The sequence below is a fragment of the Alosa sapidissima genome, chromosome 23, assembly GCF_018492685.1.
Source record: "Alosa sapidissima isolate fAloSap1 chromosome 23, fAloSap1.pri, whole genome shotgun sequence".
Taxonomy (NCBI): domain Eukaryota; kingdom Metazoa; phylum Chordata; class Actinopteri; order Clupeiformes; family Clupeidae; genus Alosa; species Alosa sapidissima.
The window spans coordinates 790,041-811,893 of NC_055979.1; the positions used below are offsets into that span (position 1 = coordinate 790,041).

At 41.9% G+C, this 21,853-nt stretch overlaps 1 protein-coding gene across 5 annotated transcripts in view; it reads right to left on the reverse strand.

The window, feature by feature from the left end:
• The window catches only part of slc4a10a (solute carrier family 4 member 10a), a 62,039-nt gene that overhangs the window by 16,959 nt on the left and 23,227 nt on the right, over positions 1-21,853 (reverse strand). For all 5 annotated transcript variants that reach the window (XM_042080121.1, XM_042080119.1, XM_042080123.1 and 2 more), the window contains 8 exons: positions 14,935-15,016; positions 7,132-7,275; positions 6,408-6,549; positions 4,713-4,873; positions 4,039-4,230; positions 3,839-3,927; positions 3,335-3,492; positions 1,079-1,166 (listed from right to left, as the gene is read on the reverse strand). In XM_042080121.1, the coding sequence (XP_041936055.1) occupies positions 1,079-1,166; positions 3,335-3,492; positions 3,839-3,927; positions 4,039-4,230; positions 4,713-4,873; positions 6,408-6,549; positions 7,132-7,275; positions 14,935-15,016 (1,056 nt within the window). The remainder of the gene's footprint in view (positions 1-1,078; positions 1,167-3,334; positions 3,493-3,838; positions 3,928-4,038; positions 4,231-4,712; positions 4,874-6,407; positions 6,550-7,131; positions 7,276-14,934; positions 15,017-21,853) is intronic.

A 21,853-nucleotide genomic window follows, 5' to 3' on the forward strand; every position in this document is an offset into this window, starting at 1 on the left:
TTGCATTATGCACACTCAATTCTCACTGGTATCTGCTAGACAACAAGTACCAAAACATGATTAGTTCATAGATTTCACATGTAAAATACATTTTATACAACCCCACCCCCATCTTGCCTGTTCATAATTCTGAGAAATGTGCATGTGCTTGTGGGTGTGCCTGTGTGTGTGCCTGTGACTGTGCATGTGCATGCATGCGTACATATGTGTCATACGTATGATTACTGTGAATGTATGTGTGTGTGTGTGAATATCTGTTTATGCACATGTGTGCATATGGAATGGATTAACATGACCCCTGGAGGCAAACTGAATCCTAGGCCCTACGATTCTCAAGATATTCACAGAAAACTTTTGGTGTACGGTCACTAAATGTACACATTAATTAATTTATTGTATGGCCCCCCATGAACGAAAGTCCACGAAACTTGACATGCATTCGGAGGGTGTCATAATGATCCATAATGATACAAAAAAGGGGGTCTCCCTAAACCCTACGGTTCTCGAGATATTCACAGAAAACTGTGTCTGCCCTACCCTCCTTCCGGGGGGGGGCAGTCCAGCGGGGGGGCTACAGATCAAAATGAAAAACGATGGTTCCATGCTATCCATGTGGGGCTACATGCCCACCAAGTTTCGTGTACCCCGGTCTTTCAGTGTGTGGTTTTCATGACCCATAAGCCGTAATCAAGATTACAACAAAAATGACATATTTCACTTCATATCTAATGAATCTAGAATATACAGTATGAAAGATCCACTTTTTAAATTAGGGGGTAAAAATTAACTTTTCCACAATATTTTCATTTGTTGAGACTCACCTGTACAGTATATACAGCTCTGGAAAAAATTAAGAGACCACTGCCCATTTTTCTCATATCATCCTACGGTTGCTGAGTGACATTCGAATGAGTTGACAGTCATGTTCAAAATTAAGAGACCACTGCATTTTAATATGACCGTCAACTCATTGGAATGTCACACAGGGAAGCTGTATCATGTATGCAAAAGCATTTTTTTTCAGAGGGAAATGATAAAAACTGAACATGTGGGTGAAAGATAAACGGCTTCTACTGACCTCGTCTGTCATCAGCGTGGCGATGGAGCGGCCGATCTCGTGATACTGAGGGCCCTTCCCCATCGGCCCCAACAGGATAAACAGAAACCTGAGGATAAGGTGTCATGTTTATTAAGGAAAAGTTGATGCCATGGGCATCCATGGCCTACTGGTTAGGGAATCGGATTTGTGACTAAAGGGTGGCTGGTTCGATCCCTGACTGGTTGGAAAAATGTGATTGGGGGATGAAGTGCCCTTGAGCAAGACACCTAACTCTCAACTAATTCTCAACTGGATTAAGGGCTGCCCACTGCTCCTGGTCTGTGTGTGTGTGTATCAATGTGTGTACACTACCCCTGGATGGGTAAAATGCAGAAAACACATTTCCTACAGGACTGTCAGTAACCTCAAAATAATCCATCCATTTAAAAAAAGGCATTCTCCAACTAAACTAAAAAAAAAGTTAGCCCCTGGTAGTCTTTGGATCAGAGCATTGATAATTTATTTATCAATTATGACTTAATAGAGATTATACCATCCCAAGTGTAGTGCGCACACACACACACACACACAACCGTACAGAGTGCCCTGAGGGCAGGATACTACTGTAATGAAACATGACACTGTTTATGCAGAGTCCGCAGGTCAGGCCAGATCAACACAAGCTTTGTGCAAAGGATAGGTGTAAGTATGGGAATGTGTGTGTGTGTGTGTTTGTGTGTGTCACACAATTTCATTAAAATAATTAATAAATTCATTAATTCATTAAAATGGAGGATATAGTGTTTTGGAACCAAACTCTTCATTGTGTTTGAAAGGAAAGCATTCTCATTAGGGGTGTAAAGATTAACCGATACGTATCGGTATCCGTTTTTAACGTGTAAGATACGGCTACATCGATACGTGAAGCCCCGTATCGGAATAAAACTGAAATGAACTGGTCGTTATATCGATTTACTTGTTACGAATCGGTTCACAACCTTTTCTGCTCACTCAGACTCTCATTTACGTTCCAAGCAGCGCGTTCATCCCACGTACGGTTTTGAAACTATACGTGGCACGGAATTGTGGGTAATGCAGTTCATTTTTGGCTACATTCATTGCCCAAAGTTGTCAAATGACCTCATTACCCATACATCTACTGCAACTTAAGCACGTGACAACTCGCACTCGGTCGTTTGTTGTACAGTTTTTACTCTTTTGTTTTTCAAAATCCAGCGCGAAATTAAACACTAAACAGCAACAAATTATTAGCCAATTATTTTGTTCATATTCACTCAGACTTGTGGCATTATAGGTTTCTGCATTAGGTCTACCGTTGAAACAAAATAAACCCAGAGAGTTCATTGATATGTAGGCCTGTTTTATTCTTGTAGGCTATATGAGAAAAGGCCAAGAGTGTCTTAAGCACTGTTTTATTTTATTTCGGTATTGTCTTACCTCAACAAGGCTACAGCTCCATGAAAACAATCAGATATAGGCTAACTATAAAATCTATAAAGTCTATAAAAAATATGTTGTATTTGGCTGCTGTGTTTGACTGAAATGTAGACTATTCTTTTTTCATTTCAATACAGTACAGTATATGAAACAAACCTCAGTTTAAATAATCATATTCACACATTTTTTTGTCTAATTGACAACCATGACCATGATAACTGATCATATAAAATTAATGTGCACCTTGAGCAAATGATAAAAAATCTTTCAGAATGCTTTCCATTCTTGAACTGCATCGAATTGCATCGAATCGCATCGCATCGAATCGTACTGAATCGTTTTTTATGAACATGTATCTTTTCTTGTATCGAATCGTGTCCATGTATCTAGATGCGAATCGTATCGTCTTTTACATGAGAGATTCACACCCCTAATTCTCATCTTAAATGTTGTGTTGGAGGGAAGGGATACAGTATATGGCACAACTGTGGGCAGAATGTGTAAAAAGGTTTCTTGGCCAAGTATACTTGCGTATACAAGGAATTTGGTCTCTGCATTTATCCCATCCGTGAATTAGTGAACAGAGCACACAGTGAACACATAGTGAGGTGAAGCACACACTAATCCGGAGCAGTGAGCTGCCTTGATACAGCGGCGCTCGGCGAGCAGTGAGGGGTTAGGTGCCTTGTTCAAGGGCACTTCAGCCGTTCCCACTGGTCGGGGATCGAAACGGCAACCCTTCGGTTCCAAGCCTGAAGCCCTAACCAGTAGGCCACAACTGCCCCATGTGTATGTGTGTGGGGGTAAATGAAGTGTCTGAGTGGACAAGTCTCTCACCTGGTGGTGATGGGCACCTCCGCCAGACCGTTAAGCAGCACGGCAGGACAAAGGCGCACAAACGCCACCACAGGCTTTTCAAGAAACTCCAACTCGCCCACCAGGATGTTGGAGGCCTCTGCACCAGGGGGGATCTTCTTCATGAAGTGAAGGTCTATCTGCAGGGGCCAAAACACGGGATGGACAGGGACAACACTCCTTCATAAATACACTTGCATAAACAGCCATGGTTGCTCACAAACAGTTACGTCATACATGGTACATACTGGATGGGTTGAACTCTGACATAAAGCATTTATATTTTAAATTAAAATTATAAAGCAATACATAGCACATTAAAAAGACCAGGGGACATCATTGCTTATCTCTACTTAAATGGTGTATATTATTTTTCTTAAATTGACAATGGCAACTCAAATAAACACACAGATATACCTCATCACATACATCAGTATAGAGACTGCACCAACATTTTGAATGGCCTGAGTGTTGTGTGGGCCTTACCTTACTGAAGTCAACTGAGCTGTTCTCCCTGCTGCCATCACCCCGGCCCTCCGTGGCAGTCGGTTGAGACTGTGGGGACACCATCTGACCTGGGAAAGCACAGACACACCAGCACTGTGAGTGAGTGAGTGAACAGCTTGTGAGTGAAGCGGGGGGGAGTGTGATCTATGGCTAGTCAGACAATACGTGTGAAATCTCACCACCATTCTTGTCCATGGAGTGTGGCTCTGACTGCTTCTTGCCAATATCGGCAAATGAGCGCACAATGGGGATGCGATTGGCCAGCTTCTTTTGGTTCTGGTGGTGGTGGCGCTTCAGCAGCGCATTCTTTATCTTCCTGCGTACATCCTCCCCCAGGGACCCTGTCGTCTCATGCTGGTCCAACACCATGTCTGCAGGCAGGGAGAGGCATGTGAACACACACTGACAGATTCATAGACAAAACCATGATAAATGTTGTTGAACAACTAAACTGACTTTCCGTAATTTACAAATTCAGACTCTGATATTAGACTAATGATATTATCTTTTTCATGTTAATGTACTATTTCTAACCATATTTTTACCACTGCCACTAACCATATGTTTAACTTCATATCACTCTTGAAGGGTGTTCTATCTTGCATTGTGTCTTTCTGTTTACCTCTTCTATGTGTACAAACATTCATTTTACAGAGGCAGCAGGAGCATCCCTGATTCTACTCAGTCAGTAGAAATCATGTGTGATTAACTAAGATTTCTTGGGTTGGAATGAGCCCTCTGAGAATTAGACTGCTTACAATGCATTGAGGTTTACTGCTGTAGGAGTACCCAAGCTTGTCTCTCTCAGTTGTGAGTGGTTGAGTGAATGAGAATGAGCAAATGGAGCCCTTACCTGCTATTTCCTCCAAGGAGTTGGCCCTCATGTCCAGCATGACAATGCCGTTGAGGATGCAGGAGCGCAGCTCAAACAGGCTGTGCAGTGAGAGGGTGGCCACATAGGGCTTACTCCACCTCTCCCCACCATCCTCCACATCCTCCTCAAACTTCAGCCATCTATACAAACAAGTGAGAGCGAAAGAGAGGGACATCAAGTAAAAAAGAAAAAAAAGAAAGAAAGAAAGAAATAAGGAAATAATAATGACCACAGCAGTATATGCTTCATCAATATGGAGAGCATGGACTGAACAGATGAACTGAACTGAAGTGTGTCAACATTAGTGATCTCAGAGTCTGACACACTGCCACAACACCAAGGAGATCCACCAGCTTCATGAAGACACAAAGTCACAACACACATACACACTCACACATAGCAGCAGGAGACACGAGCTTACACCTTCACACGGCTGCTTGCACTCACACTCACACATACACACACTGGCAGATGATGGGCTAAAACCTGCGGCTTTTAGCCTCTCATTAGTCCTGTGATAGTGGGCCCAGTGATCCCATAATCCAGGGCTGGGTCGGGCACGGGTCAACTAATGGAACATGGTCACATTGACACATCCCTTTAAGCCCAGGCCTGAGGAAGAGCCCAAATTCACTACAAATCTCTTTAAATACCAAAGCGCCATGCTATACTTATATAAAATGTATAGAAATATATGTGCTTACAGCTCTAGTCATTTCATGCAGCAATATATGCATCTGTACAGATAACAAAACAGATAACAGAAAATATGCTCTGACAATTTGATCCATAACTCACCCAAATGGTCAAGTGTCACTATCTAGGCCAAGTCAATGAATTTAATATTTTGCTTTACTCATCCACCTCCCCACCAAAAACAGAATTATTTTAATTTTGACATAATTTTCCCGTTCCCGTGCTCCAAGGCCTCTCCTCTAAATGGTTGGTTAGAACGTTATAGAAGAAGGGTTAATAACGTTCCTTTAAAAATTACATTGCCTTTACAAATTGATTTATGGCAGGTGGCACAATAGCATATGCATATGACAACAGCTCTAAAGCTTTTAGCAATGCACATTAGGTATCAAGGTTACACTGTGCCTGAATTCAGGCATGGGGCGAGATTGAACGTAGGCAATTAGCCTATAGATAGCCTTAGGTCTTCAAAAATGTCTGACTTCAGACACAGAAAATGTCCTTGCTTTAAGCCCTGTAATATGTGTGGTGCTACCAGCTGCATGACACTAGGCCTAGATGTTTTCTTAGTGTTTGTTGTCTGCTATTTCACACAATGTTTCAGTAATTTAGGCTACATACTTGGAAAAGGCGGTTAAATAGTTTTAGATATGAAAATTAATTTGATCAACTCGTATATAGTAGGCTTAGTTTATTATACAGGGGAGACACTGATTCATAGAATACACAGTGAGGAACACACAGTGAGGTGAAGCACACACTAACCCGGAGCAGTGAGCTGCCTTGCTACAGCGGCGCTCGGCGAGCAGTGAGGAGTTAGGTGCCTTGCTCAAGGGCACTTCAGCCGATCCCACTGGTTGGGGATCGAAGCGGCAACCCTTCGGTTCCAAGCCTGAAGCCCTAGGCCATGACTGCCCCACAGTAGGCCACGACTGCCCCATTTCTAATCCCTTCTTTAGAGTTTTACTGGTACAGTACCTTGCTGTCTCCTTCCACTCGGCGTCCTCTCCCTCGTGTAAGCAGATCTCGTCCAGCTCGGTGAAGAGGGCATGGGGGATGTGCTGTTCGTCATCATCCTCCGTCCCCAGCAAGAACTGCACCCTCTGGGAAGGGGTGTCCGCTGGGGAAAGGAAAGATGAAAGAGGGAGAGAGAAAATTAATGGAAAAAAGAGAGATAGAATGAGAGTAAATTACAAATGGACAGAAGACAGCAAGCTAATGTATTCTACTACTATGTGTGTTTGCTAACTACAGCTAACTGCAGAATTGAAACTACAGCTAACTACAGTCAATGTTTAAGCTTGTAGACCCTAATTTGTATGATGGGCAAAGTGCAAAGTCTTAAGTCTAACTAACTCTAATGTGATAGATAGGCCAAATCAACACCATGAGTGAATTTAACACCATGGGCAAGACAATGATGAGTCAGCTCAATGCTCCCATTTGTCACGTGATAGCTATAGTTCATGCACAATAACTTTGCTTGTTGATAAGAGGTGGTAACGTAGTGGTTAAGGAGCTGGGCTAGCATGCAGTAGCATGAAAAGTTGTGGGTTCAATTCCCGGCTTCTACCGCTTGCCCTTGAGCAAGGAACTTAACCTCAAGTTGCTCCAATGTAGTCCAATTGCCATTGTAAGTGTCTGCTAAATGTAAATATGCACTTTGTCCACCATTTATTGGTAACTTATGGCTCTCTTTTACTGTATGAGGGTGACTCTCGTCCATCCTCCATCCCAGAATCCCTTTCTCTGGATCTCTTCCTGTGTCTGTGTCCATGGTGACGGTGTCGTCTGTGGGACCTTCTGCCGAGTGGCACATGGACACCAATGTAGAGTGTACGGTGGCCTGGCGGAAAGATATAAAAACACACACGCCCACAGAGACATAAAAATCCCAATGTAAAAACCACTGTGGTATCGACTTGACATTACCACATCAATAGGTACATGCCCTGGACTGAGAGAACACAGTGATCAATCTCTGCTATTTCACAGAGCAATGTCCTCTCTCAGCAGGTCACACAAATCCAAAACAGGAATAAACAGCAGCAGGTTTGACTAAAGCATTTATTAGCTCCGCTCTGCTCTGATACTTGCTGGCAGAACATGGAGAAAACAACAGGGTTCACCAGAAATGCTGCTTGAAGTTGACACCAAGCTTTAGACTGAATAAAAGACTCCATTTCGTCCTCTGTCTTGCACTGTCACACCATGTGTCTCTCACTGTCTCCCTCTCCCTGACACCCTCTCATCTCATCTCCATCAGATCAAATTAGGCTTCACAGCACAACTACAGAATAAACATACAAGTGAGCACAATCTCATACACTGCCAGCCACAAGTACGATAGCTGTATGATAACAACACAAATCTCTGTACACGCAATAATACAGTATACATTACTAATATGTATGTTGTAGCAGTTGCATTGTTCGTATGTGTGTGACAGCACATACATGTGTTCACTTCAGTTCATCTTACTCACCTTCTCTGGCAAAATGGCATATTTCCTTCTCTATCGTATCCATGTCTTCATCCCCCTCTCCATCCTCCTCTAATCTTGCCTTCCCCATCCTTTCTTTTCTATCTTTCTCTTCCTCTCTCTATTTATCTTTCTCTCTCTATCTCTTCCTCTGTCTCTACTCTCTGTTGTGGACTCTCACGTTGCCTCCCTGGGCTATGATTGTATGGAGAGGACAGAGGAGCGATGACTGGCAGAGTGTGTGTGTGTTTATGCATGTGTGTGTGTCTGTCTGTGAGCGAGGGAGGGAGGGACAGAATGTGATCCATGCTGACTCTGGCCTGGCCCTGTAGCACATGCACAGGCACACGTACACACACACACACACACACACACACACACACACACACATACATACACAGATATGGGTAAACACTCACATAGCTTACCCTCACAGAGTAGCTACACAAATAAATAATAATAAATATACAACTTAAAATATAATAAATATACAACTGAAACATGGTACTTAACATATAAAATGGTAATAACATATAAAACACATATACTATACAAACAAACACAAACACACACACACACACACAATACATACATACATACATACATACATACATACATACATACACACACATATACACTACAGTTTGTGTAAAAGTGATTATATCCAGCACGCACAGAATGGAAACACAGAAGCAGCACTCCTACCCAGCTACAGCCAGACACAAATCAATGAATAAGCCATCTCCCCGCTCAGACTGGTGACTGATGGCTAAATACGGCTTTTAGCTATATAGATCCTTCTTAAATAATGATTATTGTTTAAATGCGTCATCAGCCTTTCATTGACAAACAAAAGTTGAATACACTTCTTGAGACACTATATTATGAGACATTTCTAAAAACCAATTGTTTTGCTTTTGCTTCTAAAAACCAATTGTTTTGCGCTTTGGTATTTAAATTGTTTTCTAAAAAGAACGCACATCAGATGTCAAAGATGGTCCATTTTCTGCTTTAGGTTTGTAAAGAAACATTAAAGAATCGTTTTTTATAAACTTGGGATAACAACTCATAGTAAACATGCATACAGTAAATAACTGGACTAATACGCTCAACACCTTAGTGTACTGTATAATAGGAGGTGCTAAATCCTCCTGAGTGTCAATATAAACGTTATAAATAAAGGATAGCACTCACAGTTAAACACTTTTTAATCGTCACACGGACGTTTCGGGTCAGACACCCTTCTTCAGTGTTATTATGCCGATTTTACCTTTGATGCCTCACATGCATACATGCAATAATATAAACAGTAAATCAGATGTGACAAGAATAAAGAATCTTTGCAGTGTAGCTTAAGCCATCTGATGTCTAAAGGCGTGTTCACACTGGGCACGGTGCACTTGTACTGTGCCGGAGTACAGTTCTCTCCCATTCTTGCTCCGCACTCACACTGCATACTATCAAACTGTAAACAGGCACGGTTGAGCTGCTATGCTCTAGAATCTTTACATAGGCGCAATCATAAGCCCACCATACTGTGCCCGAGTCCACCTCATCAGGGTACAGATCACACTGGTCAAACGAACCGGACTTTAGGGGTCAAGCATACTCGGGTACGGTACGGATGGCATAGTGTGAGTACGCCCTTAAATACATTTTCAGACAGTACCAGCAGTATAAGGATGTGTTTGATTGATGTAATACTCAACAAATGATCTCTCAACTTGTCTCCCAAAAAGCCCTGCAAGACAGAAGATCCATCCCATTCAGTTGCACTCTACATGAATGGACGCACCTTCACTGGTTCAAAAATCATAATGTCTCTTTCTATAAACCATTTTTCACAGTAATCTTAAGTTACTGTTACTTTCACTGTTTTTAGCAGACTGTCACTGTAGTTGTTATTAAGCTAATAAGTTATTCAACCAAATTCTAAGCATCACTCTACAATGCAAGTTCATGAAGTTCTAAGAAGCACTCTTTTCAAAGACAGAATATTTGACATTTCAGGCCAATGTAACTGAAAACCCACTCATGTCAGTGCAGGACATAAGCCCTTAGCAAGCTTACAGCAGACAGAGTGACTAATTGCAAAGTTTGACTTGTCAGTTGGCATCAGACTCACAGCATTCAGGACCAACACACACTGTCACAATCTGCTCCAGCACTGGCATCAAAACGCCAACCCCCTTAGTAAGTGCATGTGTCATGTCACACATACATACACACATACATAATATGTATGTATAACTATTACATGCACACACACATCCACGCACACACCCATATCCACACAACAGATGGCATCTGCACATCACTGGTAATTCCCTGATCTCTCCAGCATCACCTTTCCCTCAGTCATAAGTATTATTTGCAGAGCATGAAAACAGTCCAGACATCAGTTTACATCTGCAGAGGTGCTTAGGGAAAGTGAAAAGTTATACACTATTTTACAAGCTACCACTCACATCAATGGCATTCATAGGGTTTCTAAAATAGACACAGCTGCCTTATTTTGTGTGCGAAGCACAATGATACTACAGATCTTCTGAGGTCATATTTACTAAGCGCTTTCAGACATACGTGTAAGACCGGAGGTTCTGCCGATGTTAAACGGTGGGGCCGTATATCTGAACGATATAACCGGTCATATGGAAGTCCGAATTTAGCCGGTTGTTGTACTACTCCCCCCCCCTAGTATTTCCTCCGGACATTATGTAAATGTGCTGTGTCTGAACGAGGAGTAGAACATGCGGTTAAAATTCACACCTAGTGAGAGGGCGTGTTGGTGACGTTTCTTTTGTGCGTCCATGTGGTTAAATCTGACTTAAATGCCAGTGTTATGATGGAGTGGCATCGTACTGTCCAGAAAATCTCCGACCTGGAAAGATGCAGACATCACGGAGCTACTGTCCATGAGGGCATACAACATTTTGATAGAACACATTAAGGAAATGGCACGTTGTAGCCTACAACTGCATGGCAAGGCCAAACGAATTCAAAAGACTGAATCATCATAAGCAGAAGGCAAAAAGGCAGTAGCCTACAGCGACGTCGTTGACGACAATAACAGGAGTATTTAATAAATTGTTAGCCAACACGGTTCTCTGTTCATTGATAGCCTTAGGCAGAATTAGGCTACAGAAAAGAATACAGGATTGTTTTCTCTCCCGGCAGTAAAGACAGTAGATTCGTGTTTAAAATGTAAATGCAAACTAAAGGTATAGGCTAACTATGCATATGACCATCCAGAGGAGGCTGGTGATCTGTCAAGAATGATGAAGATCGTAAGATACAGATGGTTTTATTGTTGCTGTCATTATTACCACAAACACGAATTGACAACGAAACCATGGCGATCGTGGGTTATATCTTGCCTGCTTATTAGGCCATGCAGCCCTGTCAGAACTCCGTGTAGCATGCATACTGGCAGTTTTCATAGACCATCACCAACTAGTTCGCACTTTGGATATATCGTTGGATTGTGAAAAGCCCAATTTCGAATAACTCCAGTACAACAGATGAGGTAGGATGCATCTTTTGCAATTAGAATTTCGTGTGGGTGAGACCTGTTGCCTATCAGTAGACATGTCATCTCGAGTTCCACGACAGCTTAGCTAGTGCCACCGAAATATGACACTGAAATCCTTTCACTATTGGAGTCGCTTAGATAGAAACAGCTGTGGTTAGGACACTTGGTGGAGTGGAGACACCATAAGTTAGGCTACTCAGAAATTGTTTGTCATTGTAGGTCATTGCAGCCTAATTAGCATATATTTTCAAGCCAAACATCTCTGGTGTGGTTTTGACAATCAAAAAAGCAATATACTGAAATAGTTTAATGATGTAAAGTCAAGTGCGCTTTTGGGTCTGGTGTGTGCGCGCAGTTTTTATTGATGAGTCGAAGTGTCAAGTGCTGCGCATAGTTGCAGTGGAATGTGGCTGTCCAGGGCATTATACAACCTCTTGCTCTTAGGCCTACTCATACACCGCGCTGAAATGGCGTAGCTGTCTAAATTCAAATCATATCATGCTAGGGGAGAAATCGTCGGACATCCATTATTTTGTTATTCAGCACCCATGGTCAAAAATATGTTCCTACGCCTGCATGGGGAGAGGATGCTTTTGGAAAAAAATAAACCATGAAAAAACTTCACTGTTATGTTAGTATTTTGTTTGTTGCTTAAAAACGTTGTGATGGCCTTGAAGTCTTGAGTTAGCCTACTGAATTGGCTGGTAGCCTGCCATAAAGTTTGTGCATGCTCTCTCTCTCCAACGCAAACCAGATTCTGGTACATCATAGCTGCCAACTCTCACGCATTGGCCGTGAGACACACGCATTTGATTAGTTTCACACACTCACACGCCACACCCACGATTTCTCACGCTGAAGTGTCAACCCGGTCGGTCAGATGCCTGAAAAATGAGTTTAGCCTATAGATCTACCTGTTGAGCCACGGTTATGCTTTCAGAGACGGTGAGAGGGTTCAAGAGCACCCCTTGTCTGTGGAATTTTCTAAATTTCCTCTCATTTGCGATGCTACTTCAAAAGCCATCCCAGGCGCATTCCCCCGGCTTCAGGTAGGCCTATGCTTTGAGTATTTTTCACGCTGAAGTGTCAACGTGGTAGGTCAAATACCTGGTTCAACTAAACTAAACCTATACATGATATCACACATCATGTGAACGAGCGGAATCTAAGCTTTCCAATGATATTAGCGCCAGTGATTAGTTGCTGTGATAAATGGTTCGCGAGAAAATTATCATTGAACCGACGTGCAATTTAGGCTAATCATATTTGCATTTTGCACACAGTGCACACCCATTACTCTCGGTTGTAATATCTCACTAACCCTTCACACAACATGTGGCAAACCTAATATCACAATAAACAGCAAACCGTACCGAATACGAGGATATAAAGCATGCCTCTGTTTTTGAAATTGCAACACATTTCTACATAGCCTCATTGGGGCGAAATTATAATGTATTCTAATGTAAACTATTTGTCAGTAGGCCTACATACATTTTTGTAAATTGCTCAGTAGATTATCCCACTAACATGGTTCTTATATTGTCAGGTTCCAGCCAATCCCACTTACACAGATAAATGAATATATTTATATTACCATGCTTTCTAGTGACATTAATGCAAAAATATAAAGAAAAGAAAATAAGGAGACACAAATATTGATATAAAGCCTGACATAAGCCATATGCAAACATTCACATCATGCAGATATGGGTACATCCTGAAAAAGGAATAGCCTGTAGGCTATGGCCATTACAATGACCAATATATTATCTTAAATGAACTAGCTGAAAAACACAGGTGACCACTTCTGCATAATTTCATGGAGTGCTGAACATTTCTGAACTGGGAAATGGACCATATGTTTTTGTGGTTGTGAACTTATTGCAATATCACCATAACTATTCCACCTGTGTATGCATGGTTATAATTCTGAAGTGCAAAATAGCTTAGGCTACAGCACAAATATTTCCATAAAAATAAGCAAGTCTGACCTCTGAATTTATTTTTTAAAAGTGCACCAGATCGATGCATTTAAAAGTTAAAATATACAAACATTTCTTAAATTCTTACAAAACACCCACCCACTTTTTAAAATTGTTAGTTTGGACCCCCCCACTATTGCCGTGCGAAATACCAGTGCTGTTTGTACGCCAAATAAATAATAACCTATAGGTTTATGTAAAACTCCCCATTAACAGCATCACGTCACTAACCACAGCTAGACTGCACAATGGTAGGCCTTCAAAAGCATGACATTTTCGCTTTAGTTTGATATTTAATTTACTTTATCCGCTTTCATGCGTTCATTGAACGTCCGCAGTGCTGTAATGGAAACCTTATTGCGTAGCCAAGTAGCCTATATATTGAGTTATTTTTAAATTATGCATGATTTACTTTTTATTAATTCCGTAGGCTGGCTTTATTTTGTTATATAGAAGTATCTAAATAACCTGGTAAAATGTACCAGAATTCAGGAAATTGCATCTAGTCCAAAAAAAAATTTCTGGGGGAGGACCCCCATACCCCCCACTGAAATGTCCCACCCACTTTCAGAATGCCTCCATCGCCCATGGTCCTAGCATTAGGCTAGATCCCTTTGATACCAATGTTAATTTAACTTTGGGACCCTGGTCCCTACACCTGAGAACCAATGTACTTTTTTTTTACTGTACGGTATAATGCTGAACGAGCCAAACAAAAATTTCCGCAGCAAAATTTTGGTTGGCCCCACCAAATCTAACTCCAAGGTTTTTTGAAAAGTTGGCAGCCCTGGTACATTACGTTGAAAACAGATAATTGTGTTTATTTGAAGCACACATACAAATACTGTATGTGCGCACTTACGTGACTAGCCTACTTCAAGTATTAGCCTACGCACAATAGATTTATCTTCTTTAGCCTAAATAATGCATAGGCTACACTTTGTAAACAAAAAGCAGCTGTGACAGGCAGCGGCCGCATATATTCTGCGTCATATCTCGCATCTTGTGAACTCTACAAGCCCCCACCCCTCACTCGACAACCACACGGAGATTCTGTAATGTGCGTGTATGTCGTTCACACATACGTCCGTATAAGGTCAGTATAAGGTCCGCAGGTTAGCATCATATCTGAATCATCCGAAGGGTAGGACCTCCGTTTGACAAACCTCCGCATATACTCCGGAGGTTATATCTGAAAGCGCTTACTATGTGCAAACTACTGAAGTCTCAGAGGTAGCCATAGCATCAGAGCCTTTCCATTGAGCCCATCACTGAGACTGTCTCCCTTTGAGCACTTCTCTCTCTCTCTCTCTGTCTCTTTTTCTGTATGTCTTTCTCTCACACACACACCTTTTCACATGGAAGAGTCTAAAATAGACTGTGTATATAAGTCTATGTCTATGTCTGTGATGACATGTCATTTGTATGCATGTTTCCATGACAGTTTATGTATACGTGAGAATGTGTGTGTGTGTGGGGGGGGGGGAGTGTTGTACATCTGCTTACCCTCTAGCTCCTCCTTCTCAAAGTTGGTGTTGAGCATGGAACGCGTCCCACCTCTGTCCAGTACCGCTTCCTCATCATTCCTCTGAGGAAAACACACACAGTCATCAAAAGGACATACACACAGGTACGTACACAGATACATAAACACACACACACACACACACACACACACCATTTTTAAGCTGTGCAGTTGCAGTGCAGCTGTGCAGTTGTGCAAGCAGATCTGCAACCCTAGCCAACCAATATATCCCAAGTTTGTTCAACAAAAGCATAAGCACGTTGTTTTCCACTCAAATGACTCAATTACAGTTCTCCAAGAGCCATGCCAAATAATATTTTACACACAATACCTTTCAACACAATAAAACATCTCAGGCACACCACTTATTCTGTGCATTACAATAATCAACACTTACAGTATAATACAATGTATTTGCATACACCTATGTCCATGTGTTCTGTAGGGCACAGTGCCTGTAAAAGCACCATCACTGCTAGGTCCCTGATCAAAGCTCATAAGCCCAGAATACCCCCTCATCTCTCTCTCCTCACTGGCAACAGACTTTACAGCAGGGCTATTCAATTGGTGACATGTCCACATTAAACTCGAAATTTCGAGAATAAAGTTGAAATATCATGTCGACTTTAATCTTGACATTTTGTCTTTATTTTCGACATTTAAAACTAGTTAAAGCTGTTGATAAACTAGATTCTGAAGTACAATTTCACCAAATCATCTAGGCTACACAAGGCATTTTGTTGAGTCGTCGGCCAACTGATTGAGTCTGAGACTGACTATCTGGATTCAGTGGCAGCTACTTTGGAGAGGTTGCTCTCTCTCCAAACTAATTTTGATGGACATGTCAAGATGAAATGCTGAGATTAAAGTCGACTTCATTCTCAAAACTTTGACTTTAATGTCGACATGTCGAGTTTAATCGCGTCATGGCAAAAAAAAAAAATCTTCATGTGTGGCCCTAATACTCTGTCATAGTTCTCCGCTCTTGCATGTCTCGCTTGCATTTCTCATCTCTTGTAGTCCTGCAGCCGATTGCTCAAGTTGAACGTAAGTTCCATCTTAGTTTCAACGTAAATTGGCATTACATTGGAGTTTATGAGCTACTAATATTTAATTCACCCGAACAGTGTTTGAGTTTGTAGGCTACTCACTGGAAATCCTATGGACCTAGCAGTACACAGATTCCATTGCTGTTGATCTGTTATCACAGATTTCATTAGCCATATTAGCAGTATAGAGTCAGTGTCATATTTCAAGCCGTAGGCTATTTCTCCGGCCCCTCAGTTGTGATACTTTTCATGAACTGGCCCCCATTACAAACTAACTAAATAGCCCTGCTTTAAAGGATCTCTGTCTCCGTCTCTCTTTCTCTCTCTCTCTCTCTCTCTCTCAAGTTCAACAGCTTTATTGGCATGAACGTTTCAAACATTATAGCCAAAGCTCAATTACACATAGAAGGACAAACATGTTTAACTTTCATTTGAGACCAGGATTATGCTTCTACACAAAGGGGTTCATGTGCAGTAAGCATTTGATTGTCAGTATGCATTTTGGCTAACCAAAAGTCCTATGGGGAGTTTCCATAGGCATTTTACAAAACGCATAAGCATACTGTACCTTGGCAAATAATGATCTAAAGCACTCATATTTTCATTCTATATTGATCTACTTTTTGCACACAGCTTCACAAGACCTGGTGCTAGGGCTCAGTTGTGTTTTATCCTCTGTAACTCTGTGTGAGTACACATACACATAGTTATTTTGACTGTTTCCTACGAAAACTACAGGTTCTCAGCTTTCTATAGAGGTCCAACATTTGATTGTAGGCCCCAAAAGAGGTGGGAACAATGCCCTTGTAAATAGGCACAGTGCAATTTCAGGCAAAAACTCAGAAATTTGATTGAGATCCATGTGGTTAACAGAATTGGGAAATTAAATGAGACATTGAAATAAAGTAAACAATTCTAATAATAATGACAAACATACATTGTTGGTTGTTGTGGCCTCACTGGCTGTCCCTCAAGTTATGGCACACTGCTACAAATTTTGCAGCTAGAATGGCTACTTCCTCATTCTCTCCTAGGATGTAAGGCAATTTTACCTCATTTGTCCAGGTTCGAAACTCAGGAAAGATTATATTTAATTTATTGAGTGAAGATTTCTGTATTTCCTCATATTTCGTAGCCTTGAAATCTAGACGCACCTTAGCGGCTGCAAATGTAATTTGCAGCCAGGGTAGTCTAGCAACTATCCTTGGGCTTGCGAGCTGGAAAAATCAAACTTCGATCAGGCCAATCACATTGTATATAGAGTCGGTGGGTGGGCTTAACATAATGACGGCAGAGTTGCGACGGTTGAATTGCGACGCGTGAATTATCTGCTACTTGAAAACAAAGAAGATGGATGCTGCTGCTGGAGAACAGCAGTGTTTGAATCATGACTCGAGTTAAGCTTTTTTTAAGTTGGCAAAAGTTTGATCAACTAGCCAACTAGCTCTGCTGGTGGGAAAACGCATGGGACTCATGAGTTGTAGTGCTATCCTATTGCATGCAGAGGGAATTTGAAAGACAACCGTTTATCCCGCCCCTCAGATTGATCACTGCCAATGAGTTCTCAGACCCTACATCTTGATGTGGGTTTGGCTCGTCAGGCTACATATTTCGCGCATTCTGTCAGGCAGTGCAGCTCTGTCTCCACAGCTCCCAGGCTGCTGTGCGAGCATAGTCTCTCCTCAATGGCCAGCCAGGTCTGCCTGTGTTTGCCTTTTTCAATTGAGAGACTGTGCTCACTGAGTCTGTACATTGTCAAGGTTTTCCTGCGTTTTGGGTCTCTCAGTGTACTCAGGTAAGTAGCTATTTTGTATTCACGTTTAATGCATTCAGAATCAATCCAATGGTCTGATTAACTTTTCTTTTGTTTGTTTCCAATTGTGGGCAAATTTAAAATTGTAATATATATCTTTTGTAGATGGTGTACGGCCAAGTTGATGCCTTTATCATGCAGGTAGTTTGTAGATAGAAAACAGGAGTTCAGTGATTGTGTTTCCAGGTGACCTATTGACATTCTCTCTCTCTCTTTCTCTCTCTCCCCCTCTCTCTCTCTCTCCTTTACCCAGGGGAGCAGTGAGAGGGAGAACCTCAATCCCAGCTGACCTACTTCCATTTCCATAATAAAACAGGCTCCTGTACCACCTTCAAAGAGATTACACACACACACACACACACACACACACACACACACACAGTCATTATCTTTACACACAATAGGATTATCATGATAAATGAATTTAAGGAGCAAAGCACACATGTGATAAACACAGATTCTTACATAACAATCTTCACAAGGTATAGAATGCACCATCTAGTTTAGTCAAGTGATGCTTCATTATAAAGATTAGTTTCAGTGTTCACTAAACACCTCGTATAGACTTTAAACACACTGATTGCTGAACATGAGATATGACATGGAAATAAAGGGAAAGTTGCTTCAGAAAACCTTCATTCATATAACTTAAATTACTGAACATGCGCTGGGGTTGGATTGTGAGCTTGAGTTGTTAGTCTTTAGCCTATTTTACATGATATTGCATAACACCCCCAGTATCCCTGCCAATGATGGGCTTAGTCAGCCTGTGCTAGCCTCTCTCTCTCACACACACACACACACACACACACACACACACACACACGCACACGCACAGGAGTCCTGCTGGGTAGGGTTGGCATGTTCCTTCTCCAGGAGCCGAAGGAAGACATCCGAAAATAAACTCTGCTGCTCTGTGAGACTGACTTTGGGAGACAGTAACCATAGCAACTAACATGGCCAACCACACACATTTATAAGTATGTATCTTTTTATTTGCTTTTTTCTTTATCTGGCTATCTGTGTTGGTCAGGGACAGGGGTACCATTGTGGCTGCTGAGGGAGTCCTTTTATACTTGTTTCGGCCCTGATTAATTCCCTCTATGAGTTGAAACACAAGCGGTGTCCCTGGGGAGCTGACATGACTTTATAAGGCCAGGTTACGCGACAGAGGGGGAAGGGATGACAGATGATAGGAGAGAAAGAAAGCCAAAGAGAGAGGAATGATAGAGAGGAAAAGATGGGGAGAATGATAGAGGTACAGAGAGAACTGGCCAGGCAGGAGTGTCTTTGGAAGCACAATGAACATCTAAACACACACACACACACACACACACACACACACAAAGACATGAATAAATAAGTAAATAGGCTATGTATGTTAAGGATAGAGGTGGCATCGTCTTCTCCAAACATGAAGACTGCCTATGATAACTGACAGAGTATTTGGCTATTTGCTTAGAGGTCCCTTTACTCAGTCCACACACACGCACGCACGCACACACACACACACACACACACACACACACACACACACACACACACACACACACACACACACACACACACACACACACACACACACACACACACGCACACAAACACACGCACACAAACACACGCACATAGGCACAACCTAAGTCCTGCTCCCAGACAATAACTCATCACACAGACTCAGCCAAAGACAGATGAAATCATGTGGCCAGGGGAGTGAATCTATCATATCTGTCTGCATGATTATCAATATCTGTCTGATGGAGAAAGAAGTGGCACAAAGGAGAATGGCTCTATAGGGTTTATCTAAGAAGGGAAGAGTTTTTTTATCTGCATTATTTTTGTCAAATAGAACATCTCCTCGGCATGAGGGGTATGCCACTGAGAAAAAAAAAAATCACTGATGAAAACTTGTATAATCCTGACACCCAAGGAACCATTAAAATATGTTTTTAGAAACGTGTTAATGGCAGGGAATCTTTTCATAAAATAATCTTCAATTAGGAAAAGAACATATGAGCAAATGGATGATGTATGTGTGTGTGTGTGTGTGTGTGTGTGTGTGTGTGTGTGTGTGTGTGTTTGTAGTGTGTTTTGTAGTGGGAACTAAATGGGAACATGTGTGTGTGTGTGTGTGTGTGTGTGATACTGTACTGTGAATTGCACTGGAGGAGATTATCTGTGTGATGGATAAGGGCATGCCCCACACACACACACACACACACACACACACATGGCTGACTATGTGATGGGATCATGAGAATGACAGAGATCTGTGGGGTATGTGAACCGCTGAACTTCTAATCCAAATACACACGGCAACTAAAACATGAATGACATCAACAAATATCTCACTTTCTTCTGCTCCTATATCCCCTCCGTTTTAAATAATATAATTATGTTGAACAGTGATATGCTACAAACATGTTAAACAGCTGGGAAAGGCTGTCGCAAATCCCTCGAACAGGTGGTCAATCAGAGATTTCAAACGAACGAGGGAACATGTCGCAATGCAACAGCGCTGTTTTCCCTTGATGAAAGTGAAACCACCAGTTTTCCCACATCTCAACTTTGGCCAAAGTTTTCAGAAATAATCGTTTTCAGTGAATCAACCTCATTAAATAATATGAATTTTCCATATGGGGTCTTAAAAGCCATGTATCCTTCTAGCCACAGCGTTTTTATTTCAAACATAAGCCTAATCTAAGTGTGCTCAGATGACGTGATAGACCAGGCGCTGTTGCTCACCTGTCCATCATGGTAAAGCCTGATTTGATTGGTCTGCCCGATTTAGGGCGAGCATACTTCCACCACAATAGAGCAATGCCAGACCGAACTTCCCGTGGGGCGGTAGAGATGCGCGGATGGGCTATTATTTCAACCGTAACCGCATAGCAAAACTTCCAAAAAAAGTCATCCATCCGCCATCCATCCGCACCAACGTTTTTTGACCAATTTTCAAAACCGCACCCGCCCGCCATCCGCTGGTTGTTTTAATGTATATGGGTGATGCGTTTGATTGGTTCAACCGCCACCCGCCCGAATTTAATTAAAATGTTATATTTCTTCACGTCATCCGCCCGATCCGCGGTTTAACCGCGGAGTCCGCGGCTGTAACCGCGAACCGCGCATCTCTATGGGGCGGGACTAAGTTCGGAATGGCACCCAGGCTAACACACAACCAGCCAACCCCTTAGACACGGCTGTCAACAGACAGCACACCACCTCCCAGGAGAATATATGCAGTAAAGCACACTCACACAACAAAAATTATCTACATGGATAACATTAACACCAGATGAGTGTGAGAAATGTAGCTGTATACAGACATGAAGGTGAGATATGACACTGATAGCCATTCTAATGCTTAGAGATTTTTCTATCAAAGTAGTGGCAGTTTCATTGCAAAAATAGATTCAGTGATATTAACTTTTAAGAGCAGCCAGAAACAGAGCTGGGCAAAGAAACAGGCGATTCATCAGTGGCCTATTGTTGGGCTTCCAGAGGGGATGAGTCACCCTCCTTGCACCTCACACAGGGGATGAGGTAGAGCACATCTCCAAAGGGAGACAGGTTGCGCCACAAAAATACTAAATCATCCCAAGGGGCTCATGGCAATCACTCTGAAAATGACGACAGGATAGTGGGAAAGAGGGCAAGAAATCATTAGTCCTATTAGCTCTCTCTCTCACCCTCTCTTGCTCTAAAATCAGATTGATAATCTTCTATGTAAATCCTTCACCATCACCTCATAAATGCATTTTAGATTTTGATTTGTTCAGTTGTGTTAAATAAATATACCAACCAAATATGAACCATCCTAGCAACATCCCAGATTTTGGGAGGATAGTATCCAGGATATTGCTAGGGGACAATGTCCAGAATGTTGCCAGGATGGTATCAGAATCTTAAGTTGGTGAAATATCATCAGAGATGGTTGAAACGAAACATGTGAAGGGTTTTCCTAGATCACATCACATATATGTGACAGCCACCTTGGAATAGATGGCAGATACTGTGTTTTGTGAGCTGTTTGATATGAAG